The 17,662-nt window shown below is 37.8% G+C and overlaps 1 protein-coding gene across 4 annotated transcripts in view; it reads right to left on the minus strand.

Moving 5' to 3' along the window:
• The window catches only part of LOC139957269 (receptor-type tyrosine-protein phosphatase epsilon-like), a 31,581-nt gene extending 15,350 nt beyond the window's left edge, over positions 1-16,231 (minus strand). Inside the window, exons 1-7 of one of the 4 annotated variants that reach the window (XM_071955271.1) lie at positions 15,891-16,231; positions 7,870-7,899; positions 6,227-6,268; positions 3,931-4,165; positions 3,404-3,456; positions 2,667-2,830; positions 1,884-1,971 (exon numbers count right to left, since the gene is read on the minus strand). In XM_071955271.1, the coding sequence (XP_071811372.1) occupies positions 1,884-1,971; positions 2,667-2,830; positions 3,404-3,456; positions 3,931-4,165; positions 6,227-6,268; positions 7,870-7,899; positions 15,891-16,044 (766 nt within the window). In that variant the 5' untranslated portion in view covers positions 16,045-16,231. Of the gene's footprint in view, positions 1-1,883; positions 1,972-2,666; positions 2,831-3,403; positions 3,457-3,930; positions 4,166-6,226; positions 6,269-7,869; positions 7,903-15,890 lie in introns of all 4 variants that reach the window. The other 3 variants (XM_071955270.1, XM_071955273.1, XM_071955272.1) reach the window with 3 other exon arrangements.
• Between the last annotated feature and the right edge of the window lie 1,431 nt (positions 16,232-17,662).

The raw sequence follows: 17,662 nt of genomic DNA on the forward strand, positions 1-17,662 counted from the left end.
ATAGATCTTAGAAGACACAGGTTACACCATCCATCTCAAATAGATTTTAAAAGGCACAGGTTACACCATCCATCTCAAATAGATCTTAAAAGACACAGATTACACCATCCATCTCAAATAGATCTTAAAAGGCACAGGTTACACCATCCATCTCAATAGATCTTAAAAGGCACAGGTTACACCATCCATCTCAATAGATCCTAAAAGGCACAGGTTACACCATCCATCTCAATAGATCTTAAAAGACACAGATTACACCATCCATCTCAAATAGATCTTAAAAGGCACAGGTTACACCATCCATCTCAATAGATCTTAAAAGGCACAAGTTACACCATCCATCTCAATAGATCTTAAAAGGCACAGGTTACACCATCCATCTCAATAGATCTTAAAAGGCACAGGTTACACCATCTATCTCAATAGATCTTAGAAGACACAGGTTACACCATCCATCTCAAATAGATTTTAAAAGGCACAGGTTACACCATCCATCTCAATAGATCTTAAAAGGCACAGGTTACACCATCCATCTCAATAGATCTTAAAAGGCACAGGTTACACCATCCATCTCAATAGATCTTAAAAGACACAGATTACACCATCCATCTCAAATAGATCTTAAAAGGCACAGGTTACACCATCCATCTCAAATAGATCTTAAAAGGCACAGGTTACACCATCCATCTCAATAGATCTTAAAAGGCACAAGTTACACCATCCATCTCAATAGATCTTAAAAGGCACAGGTTACACCATCCATCTCAATAGATCTTAAAAGGCACAGGTTACACCATCTATCTCAATAGATCTTAGAAGACACAGGTTACACCATCCATCTCAAATAGATTTTAAAAGGCACAGGTTACACCATCCATCTCAAATAGATCTTAAAAGACACAGATTACACCATCCATCTCAAATAGATCTTAAAAGGCACAGGTTACACCATCCATCTCAATAGATCTTAAAAGGCACAGGTTACACCATCCATCTCAATAGATCTTAAAAGGCACAGGTTACACCATCCATCTCAATAGATCTTAAAAGGCACAGGTTACACCATCCATCTCAATAGATCTTAGAAGACACAGGTTACACCATCCATCTCAAATAGATTTTAAAAGGCACAGGTTACACCATCCATCTCAAATAGATCTTAAAAGGCAAATAATCATTAATATGATAAACACACATGTACTCTTCCCTTACCTCATTCCACCTAACCCCAAGTTCTCTCCAAAATGTGATTAAAGAAATTGATATTTTTTCTTCTAATTTACATGGGAATAACTGACATGGGCACCTTAAGTCATGTTTGCGCTTTGTTATTTAATTATGCAATCGTGTAGCAGTTACTTAAGGTTTAAGCATGAGTTATAGAACAACAATTTACGAAATCAATACTATATCCATAGGTATCCATAGGCGTATCCATATATATATATATATATCCATATATTTATATATATATCCATATATCCATAGGAGCCCCTTTCCCTCTATCTCAAGTGGAAGGGGGCCTTGTGATTGTTCTGCCCCTCACATTACAAGTATGGATGGACTCCGCGGCAGTGCTCAATCAAATTAAAAGTAAAAAATCCAATTTTTAAGTCCCATCTGGACCACTGTAGTCTCTGTAAAAAAAAAGAGATTCTTCTGGTGAAGACCACACCGACCCAACTCCCCATCCCAACCCATGTCACTCTTTGATAGCGTCCTACGCCACTGGGATCTACTTGAGTTGCCATATCATACGTTATATGCATGTGTTGTTTTCAAGTGTTCGCGTTGCAGGACACACACTGTAATAGTGTGTAGGACACACACTGTAATAGCGTTGCAGGACACACACTGTAATAGTGTAGGACTATTTGACTTACTCGGGAAGATGTTTCTGTATCTGTTTCTCTTGATGTTGTCTGCCGATGCTGCGATCATTGCCAACGCAGGATTGCTTGGAATCAGATTCTGTATCGAAAGTACAATATAAATACATAATAAAAAAAGAATGACTCATAGTTAGTCTACAATTATATAGCTGAAATATTGGTTTATGTTTCAGTTTCCTTCAAAGATGTCATAGCTCGAAGTAACGAAGGACATATTTCAATGAATATTGCATGTAATTAATTTGTGAACTGTATCGAGCTCGGATGTGTGTTAGATGACTATATCCTCTATTAAGTTCAGTATCAAGTCATAGATGACGACCCATTATAGCAAGTCAGCAGATTATCATCCAATTGGTTATTATCCATCTACACCCCATCCCTCCTCCCTCCTGACCCCCTCCCATCCTTGTGGTCACACTGATTCCATTACCCAAATATGCTAGTAATCTAGAAATGGTTACCCGAGCTCACATTTTTGTATCCATTTTACATTTTCTATCATATACAATTGTCTGATCTATCTCTGCGAAGTGTTTAGGATACAACATAGAGACAGATCACATGCATCAAGGAAGTACTTTATATGAACTTCAAAACTTGATTTCTTTCTTAAAACTGTAAGCATCTCTGAAGTTATATATTTGTTCATGCATATTCAACATCTGTAGGATTTATTTGACTTCCGGGATGTTGCGTTGTTGTCTGTTTTAAGATTTGTATTTTATTTATCTATACTCCTTAATTGTTTAAGAATGATAAGCGACTGCGTACATGGAACTGAGCCTTCAAGTTTCCATCTGCTCTGTTTTCTTTGATGTAATTCGCTAGAGCATCTCCTTTGATGGCAGGCAGGGTTTGAACCTCAATCACTACCGGTACTATGTTTTCTCCTGCTTGGCCGTTGGTCATTCCAATTTCAGTCATTTGCGTACTGCCTGATAAAAACATTAATCATATACAAATGAGTCCACTTAGAGAACTGAAAAGCAAATTGCTTAAACCTAGGAATCATACAAATAATTTAAATAAATTCTGTTACCATTAAAGTGACTTTCTAATGTAATGATCAAGTTATTATGACCGTTACATATCTGTAAAGAACATGCTCATATTTCTTTCAACCTAATCATCTTCAATCGGTCTTGACTTTCTGGGTCCTCTACATATCCTGAAAAGACCATTGCAATATTTACGTGTACCCTTATGACCTTCAATTATTCCATAACGCCATCTTACACTAGATTTTCCATTCGTACAAGTTTCCTTTATACATAATGGTCTTAATATTGGAAATATATTATTCTTGAAGGAATGCACACATTTTTGGCTATGTCTTACATACAAGAGATAAGGCTAAAAACGAAAACAACTGTCACAAATAAACTTTAAAACTTGAAATAAAAGGAATGAGTTGATGGCTTCAGATTAAGGCTCGCATTATTGAAAACAAACTAAAGAGGGCGTCTCTCTAATCTGAAACATTTATCTACAACATTACATGTTTTTACCTCTTCCGCTGTTGTGATGCACGCGGGTTGCCTGCTCATCTTCCCATATTTTTCTGTAATATGGAAAAAGAGAAACATATCATAAAAGGAAGTTTTTCAAAAGTAGTCTACGTTCCATCCATGACGTATCTTTACACGTGTACAAACGAGTTAACGCCATTTCAGGTTACCTGTTGTACGCATCAATGCAACTTACTCGAAGTTTGCTGGTTTCTAACCAAAAAAGAAGGTTAAGAGGAATGAAGGTGGCGTGGAAGAAGGAAGTTATTAGAATAGGGTTATGTTAATTTATGAAATTGAAAATCAACTCTATTTCCAAACGAGAAGAATGGCAAGCGTTACTGCCATTATACTGAGTTTCGTATAACAAGGTGTACTCAATTATTGATCTGTTGGTACCCCCACCCCCACCCACCCACCCCACCCCACCCACCCCACCCACCCCACCCCCACCCACCCCACCCACCCCACCCACTCCCCACCACCAATTCGTAATCACTAACGAAAGAAAGAAGTGTTTCACTTACTTGATAAAGATGACTATTACTGCAGCGAGTAATACTGTGAGCACGCCAAACAGGTATGATAAGAAATCAAATGTACCGGAGGGAGCCGCAGTTGTGGATTTTGCTGTTGTTGGGGTTGGGGTTGGGGTTGGGGTTGGGGTTGGGGTTGGGGTTGGTGTTGATATACTTCTTCGGGGAGGGGTGGGAACTGTTCCTGTTGTCGCCTCTGTTATAGAGTCATTCGAGGACGATGTCACTGTAGGATGTATAATCAGGAAATCGATATGGGCCTTCATTGTGGCACTATAGGGTCTGAACAGATACGGTACACAATACACATGTTAACGGATAGGATGCGAACAGACACAAAATACACATGTTAACGAATAGGATGCGAACAGACACACAATGCACATTTAAACGGATAGGATGCGAATAGACACACATTACATATGTTACGCATAGGATGCGAACAGACACACATTACACGGGTAAGCGGATAGCATGCAAACAGACACACAATAACACATGTTAACGGATAGGATGCGAACAGACACAAAATACACATCAGTTATGCATAGGATGCGAACAGACACACATTACACGGGTAAACGGATAGGATGCGAATAGACACACATTACATATGTTACGCATAGGATGCGAACAGACACACATTAAACGGGTAAGCGGATAGGATGCGAATAGACACACATTACATATGTTACGCATAGGATGCGAACAGACACACATTACACGGGTAAGCGGATAGGATGCAAACAGACACACAATAACACATGTTAACGGATAGGATGCGAACAGACACAAAATACACATCAGTTATGCATAGGATGCGAACAGACACACATTACACGGGTAAACGGATAGGATGCGAATAGACACACATTACATATGTTACGCATAGGATGCGAACAGACACACATTAAACGGGTAAGCGGATAGGATGCGAACAGACACACAATAACACATGTTAACGGATAGGATGTGAACAGACACAAAATACACATGTTAACGAATAGGATGCGAACAGACACAAAATACACATGTTAAGGGTTAACGGATAGGGTGCGAACAGACACACAATATACATGTTAACGTAGAGTATGCGAACAGACACAAAATACATATCATAACTCATAGGATGCGAACAGACACACAATACACATGTTAACGGATAGGATTCGAACAGACACACCATTCACATGTTAAGGGTTAACGGATAGGGTGCGAACAGACACAAAATACACATGTTAAAGGAGAGTATGCGAACAGACACTTAATACACATCATAACGGATAGGATGTGAACAGACACATTTTAACGGATCAGTGGGTGTGTCTGCAGTGCGGTGTGGCAAGAAGTGGGTAATATATTTTAAACCACAGTGCACTGTAAACATGTAATATGTTAACTTTCAGTGCACTGTAAACATGTAATATATTAACCTTCAGTGCACTGTAAGCATGTGGTATAGTAACCTTCATTGCACTGTAAACATGTAATAGGGTAACTTTCAGTGCACTATAAAAATGTTATGTGAGTCCACAAAAGTAATCAGATAACATGCATTAAAGTAGTAAACCAACCTTCGGTGCACTGTAAACATGTGACATAGTAACCTTCAGTGCACTGTAAACATGTTATGTGCGTCCACAAAAGTAATGTACTAACCTGCAGTGCATTGTAAACAAGTTAAGTGATTACGCAAAGTAGTTTATAAACATGTAGTGCATTGTAAACAATATATGTGAGAACACAAGCAGTGCATTGTAACTATGATTGGTGAATACGCAAAATGATGTGTTTGCATTTTTTTTTATGAAGATTTCCTCCGAAAAGCAGAGTTGCTTCTCTCTTATGTCCCAATCACTTAATGATCCCAATGTTCAATGAGTAATTTTGATGTGAGTTGGACTGATATCATATGCCCTTAATAATGGTCATGCAACACTGTTTACATAAAGTTTTCCTTTCCTATTAACATTATTTTATGAATATCCAATCTTGATGCTGGTAACCAGAACAACCACTGAAAACAGACTGAATTATTTCTCGGGATATAATATTAATTAAACAATACATTATTCATCACCATTACACTGCAACATACTACAGTAGGGTATAACCATAACTTACTATAACCATGACTTACTATAACCATAAACTTACTATAACCATAACTTACAATAACCAGAACTTACAATAACCATAACTGACTATAAACATAACTTATTCTAACCATAAACTTACTATAACCATAACATATTATAACTATAAAACTACTATAGCCATAACTTACTATATTCCGTAGAGTAGTCGGTATTCGATTCGTTTGAAACACCTTTAAAAAAAGGAATTTCATATTTATGACAAATCTTTAAGAGAAGAGTAAGACTAAACAATCCATATTTCGATAATAAATGTTGAATGTAAACATTTTTCTGTCTCGTATGTTTGCTGGTTAAATCAAAACAAACATTAAGTTTCTAGATTAAGAAGACACTAGGGGAATTTAAATTGAACTAACGCTTCTCTTTATAATTTTCCTTGACACCATATAGACTCTACACTCTGTTATGAATTTGACTTTATTATATTTGGTTGGTGAGGGAGGACAACATGTAATTGATGTCCAGTTCTGGGGAGGGGTCTGAGAGGAGTGCCCTTTGAGGAATTCTGTTTCTGTAAGGAAGCTTATATGCAAACGATGTTAAATCATTCCATCTGTTGAACTACATTAGTGAACATGAATTTGCGTGCGTGTGTAATGAAATGGTAGCCATATTCTTTTTTATTTTGGTGGGGGAGGGGGATGGGGGGTGACACGAGTTCTCATTTCTCCAGTGACTACGGCCCAGTATGTGTTAACGATATCAAAACTTTACAATGAATACATATCTCATATATGAGATATATATTCATTGTAAAGTTTTGATAGAGATATAACTCTATATTGTCCCAACTGGAGATATATTAATCAAGACGACAATCAAAATTATGCGTTGCGCGGAACTTTGAATAAAAGTATAAATTACTGAATCAAAGTTAACTGGTTCACAGAACTTTCGTCCTAGTCTTAGTATAGCTAATGAGTAAAACCTTCTAAGAAGCAGTCACACCGTGTCATAAAAACAAATATATAATCCAGGATCATATATATCATTTAGATATTTATTTTTCTTTTGACAATTATTTGCTGTGCCCCATGTCTTCCCTGAAAAATGTTCTTTTGGATGAGAGAGAGACAGCCCCCCCCCTGCTCCCCTGCACCGGTCCCCAACTCTGGCTACGTCACTGATATGGGGCATGCTAACATCAATTGCAACGTTGCATTTGCTGCATATGACGCATATTACATAAGAGCGAAATATTAATCTGCTTGACGCTAAGTTATGTTCCAGCGTGACCACTTGATGAGTGTAGATAGCGGCTATGTAGGAAGACTAATCAATGAGCTAGAGTTAAGACTACTTAATACGTACTGTGCTTGATCGTGACATTGAGATATTTAGATAATATGTCAATATCTAAATGTTTTTGTGGCTAGATATTGGAGAATTTCTCTCATGAATCATATACTTTGACATAAAAAGGATATCAAGATATGATATGTGAATATTGAAATATCTGAAAATCAAGATATTCAAATGGTAAGATGAATATCTGAATATTAAAATATTATTATATTCAAATACATGTTTCTAATATATAAATATATTGAACTTTGATAAAGACGTTGAGGTATTTATCTAAATATCTAAAGATCTCAATCTCACATTAAAAGCTCCGTAATAGGCAAATCTATAGTTTAAAAGTGCTTTTTTTTTTAATGATGGTGATTCTGTTAGCCAGCAATTATTGCCTTGTATTATGATAAGAATGAACCTTTAAATATTATCAGTTGGCTCTATGGTATCATGTAAGGATATACGGAAAGCTTACCGTCGGTCTTGAGATCTCTGGAAACGCTGGCTTCTGAAATGAAAGGGTTTGCAGATTTAAGTAAATGACGTTATTATGTTTTATTTATTAATAATGGTGCTAATTATTTAGTGAAGGAGACACTAACCCATGCATCATCATTGGTCTATGTGATGAAGATAACTGTCTGGAAAACACTATTTCAAAAATCTAAGAAACTTTGTAGTCTATTTGAGAGATAGCACTGATGTAATGTTCGGGCTTCACACGAGAGTCTGAAAACGACTTGATCAAGTCGAAGTATGAGATCATCAAGCAACGTATGCTTTGAGGTGTTCTGTTTGCTTGATTTACTTATTACAATTGTCTTTTCTGCAATTGCGATTAGTTTGGTAAATGCTAAATCGAAAATAATATAAAGCTCTTGACTATTAATATGCATTGAATTGGAAAATGAAAACAAAGAGAAAATGAAATGCTTTAGATCCTATTCTCTCGTTATCAAAGAATTCTACAATGTTAGCCCCAGGCACACAAACGGAGCAGGATTTATCTTAGCTGTTGTAAGGAGGTAGGATGGGGTTGGGATGGGGTGGGGATGGGGTGGGGTGGGATGAGGGTTGCTCATCACAAAGACCTCTTAAATTCTACAATGTTAGCCCCAGGCAAAATACACGGAGCAGGATTTATCTTAGCTGTTGTAAGGAGGTAGGGATGGGGTTGGCATGGGTGGGGATGGGGTGGGGATGGGGTGGGGTGGGGTGGGTGGGTATGGGATGAGGATTGTTCATCATAAAGATCTCTTGAATTCTACAATAAGACCTAGGCACAACACATGGAGCAGGATTTATCTTAGCTGTTGAAAGGAGGTGGGGATGGGGTTGGGATAGGGTGGGGATGGGTTGGGTTGGGATGGGGTGGGTATGGGATGAGGATTGTTCATCATAAAGATCTCTTGAATTCTACAATAAGACCCAGGCACAACACACGGAGCATGATTTATCTTAGCTGTTGTAAGGAGGTGAGGATGGTTTGGGGTGGGGTGGGGATGGGTTGGGGTGGGGTGGGATGAGGATTGCTCATCACAAAGATCTCTTGAATTCTACAATAAGACCTAGGCACAACACACGGAGCAGGATTTATCTTAGCTGTTGTAAGGAGGTGGGGATGGGGTTGGGATGGGGTGGGGATGGGTTGGGTTGGGGTGGGTGGGTGGGTGGGTGGGTATGGGATGAGGATTATTCATCACAAAGATCTCTTGAATTCTACAATGTTAGCCCCAGGCACAACACACGGAGCAGGATTTATCTTAGCTGTTGTAAGGAGGTGGGGATGGGGTTGGGATGGGGTGGGGATGGGTTGGGGTTGGGATGGGGTGGGTATGGGATGAGGATTGTTCATCATAAAGATCTCTTGAATTCTACAATAAGACCCAGGCACAACACACGGAGCATGATTTATCTTAGCTGTTGTAAGGAGGTGAGGATGGTTTGGGGTGGGGTGGGGTGGGGATGGGTTGGGGTGGGGTGGGATGAGGATTGCTCATCACAAAGATCTCTTGAATTCTACAATAAGACCTAGGCACAACACACGGAGCAGGATTTATCTTAGCTGTTGTAAGGAGGTGGGGATGGGGTTGGGATGGGGTGGGGATGGGTTGGGTTGGGGTGGGTGGGTGGGTGGGTGGGTATGGGATGAGGATTATTCATCACAAAGATCTCTTGAATTCTACAATGTTAGCCCCAGGCACAACACACGGAGCAGGATTTATCTTAGCTGTTGTAAGGAGGTGGGGATGGGGTTGGGATGGGGTGGGGATGGGTTGGGTGGGTGGGTGGGTGGGTATGGGATGAGGATTGTTCATCACAAAGATCTCTTGAATTCTACAATAAGACCTAGGCACAACACACGGAGCAGGATTTATCTTAGCTGTTGTAAGGAGGTGGGGGTGGGGTTGGGATAGGGTGGGGATGGGTTGGGGTTGGGATGGGGTGGGTATGGGATGAGGATTGTTCATCATAAAGATCTCTTGAATTCTACAATAAGACCCAGGCACAACACACGGAGCATGATTTATCTTAGCTGTTGTAAGGAGGTGAGGATGGTTTGGGGTGGATGGTGTGGGAATGGGTTGGGGTGGGTTGGGGATCGGTGGGTGGGGTGGTATGGTTGGGTGGGATGGGATGGGGTGGGGTGGGTGGAATGGGGACGGGGATGGGGTGGGGGTTGTTCATCACATATATCTCCAACATATTCACTAACGATAACTGTTTTGTTGGTAATTCCTTAAATAACGCGATATATAGGCAAGTTGAAACCATATTTTATTATGCAGTAATGTCATCATATATATGCAGTTATGTCATCATATATATGCAGTAATGTCATCATATATATGCAGTAATGTCATCAAATATATGCAGTAATGTCATCATATATATGCAGTAATGTCATCATATATATGCAGTAATGTCATCATATATATATATATGCAGTAATGTCATCATATATATGCAGTAATGTCATCATATATATGCAGTAATGTCATCATATATATGCAGTAATGTCATCATATATATGCAGTAATGTCATCATATATATGCAGTAATGTCATCATATATATGCTTTGCTCATACGTACTAACAGTCACACATAAAATATTTCTCAGGCTTACACCAGAAGTGAGGATACAGTATCAGATCAATGTTGTCCAACCGGTCACTTTATGGTTTAGGACGTGGAGTGATTGGTGTGCAGCAGTTGTCCCAATGATAATATCAAAGTATTGTACATTCGTAACCAGAAATTGGGTTTGTATATTTCTTCAATAATTGTTGCAATTATGCACAGATATATATATATGAAATCTATACCAAATTAAAGCTAATGGATGAATGGTTATGCGGGCAAGGGTCTTAGTAATCATGATTGATAATAATTTCGCATTTTTGAAATTCAATCTGGATTGACGTAAGAAGCTTGATAATTGGTAAAAGCAGTTGAATTTCAGATTAAAACTACCGCATAGAAACATGATGTTTTGCTGCTGGTACACGGCAAGGATATTTATCTTATAATGGGCCTAAACCGCGCTCTGTGGTAAATGAAAACGTAACTTGTGGTCAGAAAATAAAATAACTACACTGAGTTCGTACCATAGTAACGCTTAGTGCATGTATACCATAGTCCTATCTCAATCGAAACGCTATTTCCTGTTACACATGAATACGTAGTACACCGAATATACACTTCAGCCTACATTCGTGTTCTCTCTATCTGGGGAAGAGGAGGGGGGAGGGGGTTATATACAAGGGAAGTCACCAATATGAAAATGATCTTATTAATCTCAGAGCTAAAAACAAAACTTGACAAATTATCCTGTTTATGAACAAATTAAAACTGAGAGATGAGCAGCATTATCTCACAGATATAGCTTAATTTATTTTGCTCAGTACATTCCAAAGTGGTGACGTCACTGTAAACGGATCACCAATTATTGTTTGTTGGCCTTGTACATTTAAAGGTTGCATAAAGCGGTTGGATTGTCTACACCGACTCGATTTTCAATCAGGCGCCATTTTATGGAAAATTAATAAACCAGTGGAAAATTTATGTTTGCTGATGAAAGAGGAATATATTATAATTTTTCTGCTGAAATTTACATGTTACCATAAGTTAACTTGAAGCTTGCATATGTGGATTCATATATAGCTGCGCAATACATGTGTGACGTCATATATAACTGCGCACATGACAGCAAATGTTTAGTTTGCCTGAATGTTTTCCTCTATGTTGCTTCGAGTGGAAATGATTGCAACTGTACCTAAATGGATGTGAAGTTATATAATATATAACATAGTCTATACTCCTTTACTCGAGTAGTAACAGTTGAGAATTAATCTGAGTTTCAATGTGTCTCGGGATGAAGTGTGGAGAGTGAAATGAATATTCATTAATCATGCACTTATTAACCTTCATTGAGTGGAAACAGTAGGTAGATGTCCTAGTTTTATTAATAACAATTGTATTTGTGTAATACTCGTATTGACGACAAAACGCCGAAATAAAATCCAAACTCCAGGGTTACAGATTTAAGTATAAACATCACTGCAAAATGAGTAGAAACTAACTTGAGTTTAGTTTCGCTTATTTGCAAATTCAATAGAAACCTATGGCTGAAACAATTAAATAGAGCAGCATACCCTCGGCCCTTTGAGTTCAATAAGTGGGTTTATGCACATCAAATCGTTAATTATTGAATATTAATTAATTAACGAGTTACTCGTTGTAAACGGGTGTGTCACGTGAATCAGTAATACTAATGGCGGTTTTAAAACAATAACAAATCAGATTTGTCGAAGACATTTCCTTTAATAGAGTACTCATACGTAATATGTGTGTTTCTTTGGAACATTATCGCATTATGGTGTTATTCAAAACACCTCACATTGACAAAATTACATGAAATGAATAACAAGGAACATCTTATATAAATACCGGATAAAACAGACACAATGAAATGAAAAACCAGAACACTACAGAACCATCTCGATTGTAGATTGTACTATCAAAACACATGACCTAGAGCAGACAAACAAACAGTGTATACCTTCTCTCACAGTAATCACCCACACTCCTCCCCCGCCTTTGTCGAAACAGTCTCCCCGGACCCCTCTGGTACGGCTTGTTTACTTATATTTATAGAACACGTAGAATATCTCCCTGCGATGTTTAACCCCGGTGTAATATTGATGATTTACATGTGCCTATGATGTAGGTATGCGCATGAGTAAACTGAAAGGATGACGTCATCTATAGCCGTCCGCTTCGCAGACACTTTCTATTTAGGAATTAGGTCATATGATTTGTCTACTTTTAAAGTGACCTCAAAACTTTCTTTTTTTTTAGATGGAGAAGTTTGTCACAAAGAGGAAAAAATTGTTGAGAATAGGTATAGTGGTCATGACAATGAGGAACTTTGAAAGATGCTATTGAGGTGATACAACCCTCATGGAATTTTTTGTTTGTTTTTGAATATCCAATTAGACAGAATATTAAAGTGATATTTTGCTAGGAAAATTGCATCATCAAACTGAAATTGTGAATTGTATTTATTGTTACATATGCACACCATGTACATGCATCATATCTGAATCTTAAGTCGTGTGGAATTGAAAAAGTTGATATAAATATTGTCTGAACTTCCCTCCGACCGTTTTGCGTACTTAAACAGCATTGATCACATGTCTTGTACACTGAGGGTATTGGATATTATGCAACGAAGTGATGTTATCCGGTAGGATGTTTTAAACTAAACTATAATATCCACACGCACCAAACACTCAGGGGGGGGGGGGGAGATGTTATACTGCCTTACCGGTATTGTCTAATGCTCTCCAATCCTTTTCCAGTCCGCTTAACGTATTTCATATATGTCATTGTCTCTTTAATAGTTCCTTGTACAGTGTATTTGGTTTACGATATTTCCTCTTTCCAATTATAATCAAATCTATTTCTGCCAATATAAATAAACTGCGGGATGGGATCGTTCCTCCGTTGCGAGCAGACATTCGATAATAATATAATTGATTATTTATGTTACTGAACAGTTCTCAATGAAACAAACAAATACAACTTCTCCCTTCATGGTGAGAATAACCATATAGTGTGTGTTACAAAACAAATCAAAGGCGTATGATTAGTCTGATTGCAAACAGCGTATGTTCATGTGTTCGAGTCCGTGTTGGGGGGAGGGGGTGGGGGTGGGGGTGGGGGTGGGGGTCTGCTTTATAGTAGAAGCTGGTATACATGCTTTATTTCTATTAAATGGTGTCATGCAGTCCACTATTAGCTGCTCAGTGAAAACTCATTCGACAAGAGACGTAGCTTACCGTTTCGCAGCCTCGGTAACATCTTCCAGGGGTTTGACCCTGGTAGTTGCCGTCGGGGTGGGGGGGGGGGGTACAGCGCCTTTAGTGGCAGCGAACTGAATGCTAAAATTGTTATGATGGCTAATAATCATATTTAAATATTTTCTACGACAGCTTAAAAGTGCCATAGGATAAGAATATCTTTACCCTAATAAGTTAATATTTTTCAGGACGGCATTCAACAGACAAGATAACACACTGTCAAAAAACAACAGAAAAAAAGATAGATGATGATTTGTTTGTGTTATCTTGACAATTCAACAGTTTTATTAGAAAATGATTAAATCACGACTCATTTCTTCTAGTCATTTCAGCAAATATCTTCAAAGTATTAAATTGTGTCCATATGTGCAATTTAACATTGTGTCCATATGTGCAATTTAACATTGTGTCCATATGTGCAATTTAACATTGTGTCCATATGTGCAATTTAACATTGTGTCCATATGTGCAATTTAACATCGTGTCCATATGTGCAATTTAACATTGTGCCATATGTGCAATTTAACACAGAAACTGTTGAGATTAAAAACTTATAACATGTCTTCATTTCAACAATTTTCTCAACAATAGGGTTTCATATCGCTATCTTAATGACACTTGTAAGCGTACGTTTTCAATTAATTAGAAATCCACGTTACGCAACTGTATGATGCCGTTACTCGTCAATGATCATGTAAACTCGTGCTGCGTGATTGATGACGTCATAGGTCAAAGGTCAGAGGTCAAGAAACGTAAAAATGTTTTTATTTTTTATTTATTTTTTTTAATTTTTTTTTTAGAGCCGGTTCCTGCTTGTCAACATGTAGGGAAAAAGGCATTAAACCATACGCTATGTAGAGAATGATTATGCCAAATTTTACAATAGGATGGATTTAGGAAGTTAGGGTCGGAGTCAAAGGTCAAACCCCTACACTGTAAGTCCTCCGATCTTGTTCAAATTTAGTTGGTAGGTGCCTGACCATGAAAACTCGTGCCCGCGTGCTTGGTGACGTCAGAGGTCAAATAGCCCAAAAACTGCTTTTAGCCACTACCTGCTTGTCAGCAAGTTGCAAAAAGTTATTTAACTTCAAGATATGTAGAGAATGATGGGACAAAGATAAAATAGTACTTAAGTGGTTGTTAAGGGTCGTGGTTAAAGGTGAATGAATGGTCAAATTGGCCTAGAATGTGCGAAAAGTTTGTCGCGAACTGCTATTAAACCGTTGTAGGACATTGTAAGACACTGATACTGCACACCACCACATAATATACTTCATTGCATGTTATTATAGTATGTGCGCCATTGCCGTCATGTATATTCTATACTGTGCTCCAACACACTGTGTTGACCCCATTTCTATTTGTCACCTTTGTTTCTACGTTGTCCGACCTACCTAAGCTAAGGCTGCACTTGGACAGGTGGTATTGCTATTATGATTCAATGACGCAATGACGGTATAACTAGAAGCAGTTGCGCGGGAGTGGGTGAGGAGTGGGGGTGGGTGAGGCTTTCCCACCAATATCGTCAGTCGGGGAAAAGTGTAACCGGAATATAAATAAACATTCAGTCTGGGAAGTATAAGACTACTCCATCGGTCCCAGGATGCCCTTAGGTCGACTCCCTGGGGTGTTGGGATGTACAACCTGAAAGAACATTACCTTTATGATGCAACAAACAACATATTTATTAGGGAGGGAAAAGGCTAAAAACGTTAGCAATCTGATCATTACATGAGGTCACGTGAAGGCTTCATAATTATTTGTGGAAATGTCAGTTTCTACCGTTAACATTTCAATGTTTAGTGAATGCTCACATCGTTAGTTTTATTACAACTATACAACATGATATTTGCCGCTTCGAGCAACGTTGAGATTTCTTTTGGTTACATCCGAATTGACGACAATTCTTCTTCCATCATGACAGATAACTGATTTACTTAATATCGATACAGCTACAAATAAATATTATAATCCATTCTATTGAGAATAACTTCAACAAAGTCACGGTTATTGGAGGATAAAAAAATATTGTGTAATATTTCGAGCGAGCGAATACTTTGAATAAGTTTAAAAATAATTGTTTCATTTTTAAGCACATGGATAGAAGGAAAAAATCGACGAAAAACTTACCAGTTGTGGAAACTGTGTCAGTAGTGGTATTTTGGGCATTGCCAAGAGTCATATGTTGGAGAAGAAAGAAGATGATGAAGACGATATTCCATTGAAAAGACGTCATTTTTAACAGTAAAATAATATCTTTAGCTATCAGGAAATGTTGTATCATCACACCACACCTCCTTTATTAAACACACAACATAGGCTTGCAACCCCTACAGCGCAACAAGCTATGCCAGTACTGTGGTAAAGGTATTATGCTGATAATATCTAATCAAAGTTTCACTTTCTTTCACGATGTGAAGGGAAACTAGTCTTGCTGCCATGAATAGTTGAACTATAACAGAAAGAGAAAGTCAATCATGTAATTAAATATATAATTGTTGCACATGAAGTACCTGCATTTAGTGTATAACATACAAAGGAAGCACTCCATACGCACATCACGTGCACAGATTGTGTATAGTCCTTACTTAATGCACAATTGAGATATTCAGTACGACGACAGTAAAAGCTACGTGCAATATCGATACTCGATTCAACGATACGTGGCCATGTACTCAAACATATTTAAATTTAAATGTTGGCTGGCAGCTCATTTATTAAGAACAATTCCGTCTGATACTACAGTTAATTATGTTGATGCTATACATTGTCGCCACCGATTCGGTTTAGCTCAAGTCGAGTTAAGCCTCAAGCCATTTTATCTGAAGTCAAGTCAAGTCAAACCAAATCCAGTCAAACTTAATTTGCTTTCATTGTAAGCCAAGTTACAAGTTAAATAATCAGCAACTTATAAAAACATACTAAATGCGCAATCTCAACGAAATCAACAGCTAATGTTCCATAGCCTGGCATGATCTAGTGTGTGACTTATAATATACTTGAATGAACTCCAGATGCAATGCTACGAGGAGAGTCAAGGGAATGCTATAGTGGCTGGACAGCAGGTGGACGTTATTGTAAAATAGGACCTCTTTCTTAATCCAATAAATGAAACTATGACATTCTTAAAACAATGAAACACGACAATACAATATTCTTGGCTGTGATCACATCTTTTAAATATACAGCCAACTTAGCAAATCTTGTGCCATCTAGGGGTGAGGTCAATCGAGCTAAACAGCTTCTAGGCCTACATGTATATTAGAATCAACTAACAATACAACATATATATGAATATTACTTCATGTATTAGCACATAGCTACTCTACATACGTCATATCCCCAAACAGAGGGGATAGTCAATGACGTTTATGATGAAAGTAAATAAAAAACTAATAAGAAACCAGTCAACGAACCATCATATTATGGCAAAGAAATATGGAATATCATAAGATTCAACTATTAATAATGAATGTTGTCTTTTCTGCAATCTCCTTTTCTCATTGCCGATTTTTCTTTGAGTGTGACGTCATATCAGACTCACATTTTAAAAAGTGTATTTTTGCCGAGGTAGTTGTTTATAAATATGGTGCACTATGAACCGTTCGTGGGATTAAAAAAATCATGCATCTCCTGTATTGAGGACAAATGACAAATGAATATTTCCTTCGATCGCACAAAACATTATTTTCCATTTTTAGTTTTGGAAGCAACCACTGGAGTAATTTCAACAAGTCAAATATTATTCAAGACAATTTATTTGAATTTATCACGAGTCAAGTTTAATATTTGATTTTATGTCAAGTCACGTGTGATATATATATGTATGTCCACTCAATTCACATGTAATACATCTGACTCGAGCCCGGAGACTATAGAGTCAGAACAACTCTGACATCTCT

The sequence above is a fragment of the Apostichopus japonicus genome, chromosome 2 (genome assembly GCF_037975245.1).
Source record: "Apostichopus japonicus isolate 1M-3 chromosome 2, ASM3797524v1, whole genome shotgun sequence".
NCBI lineage: Eukaryota > Metazoa > Echinodermata > Holothuroidea > Aspidochirotida > Stichopodidae > Apostichopus > Apostichopus japonicus.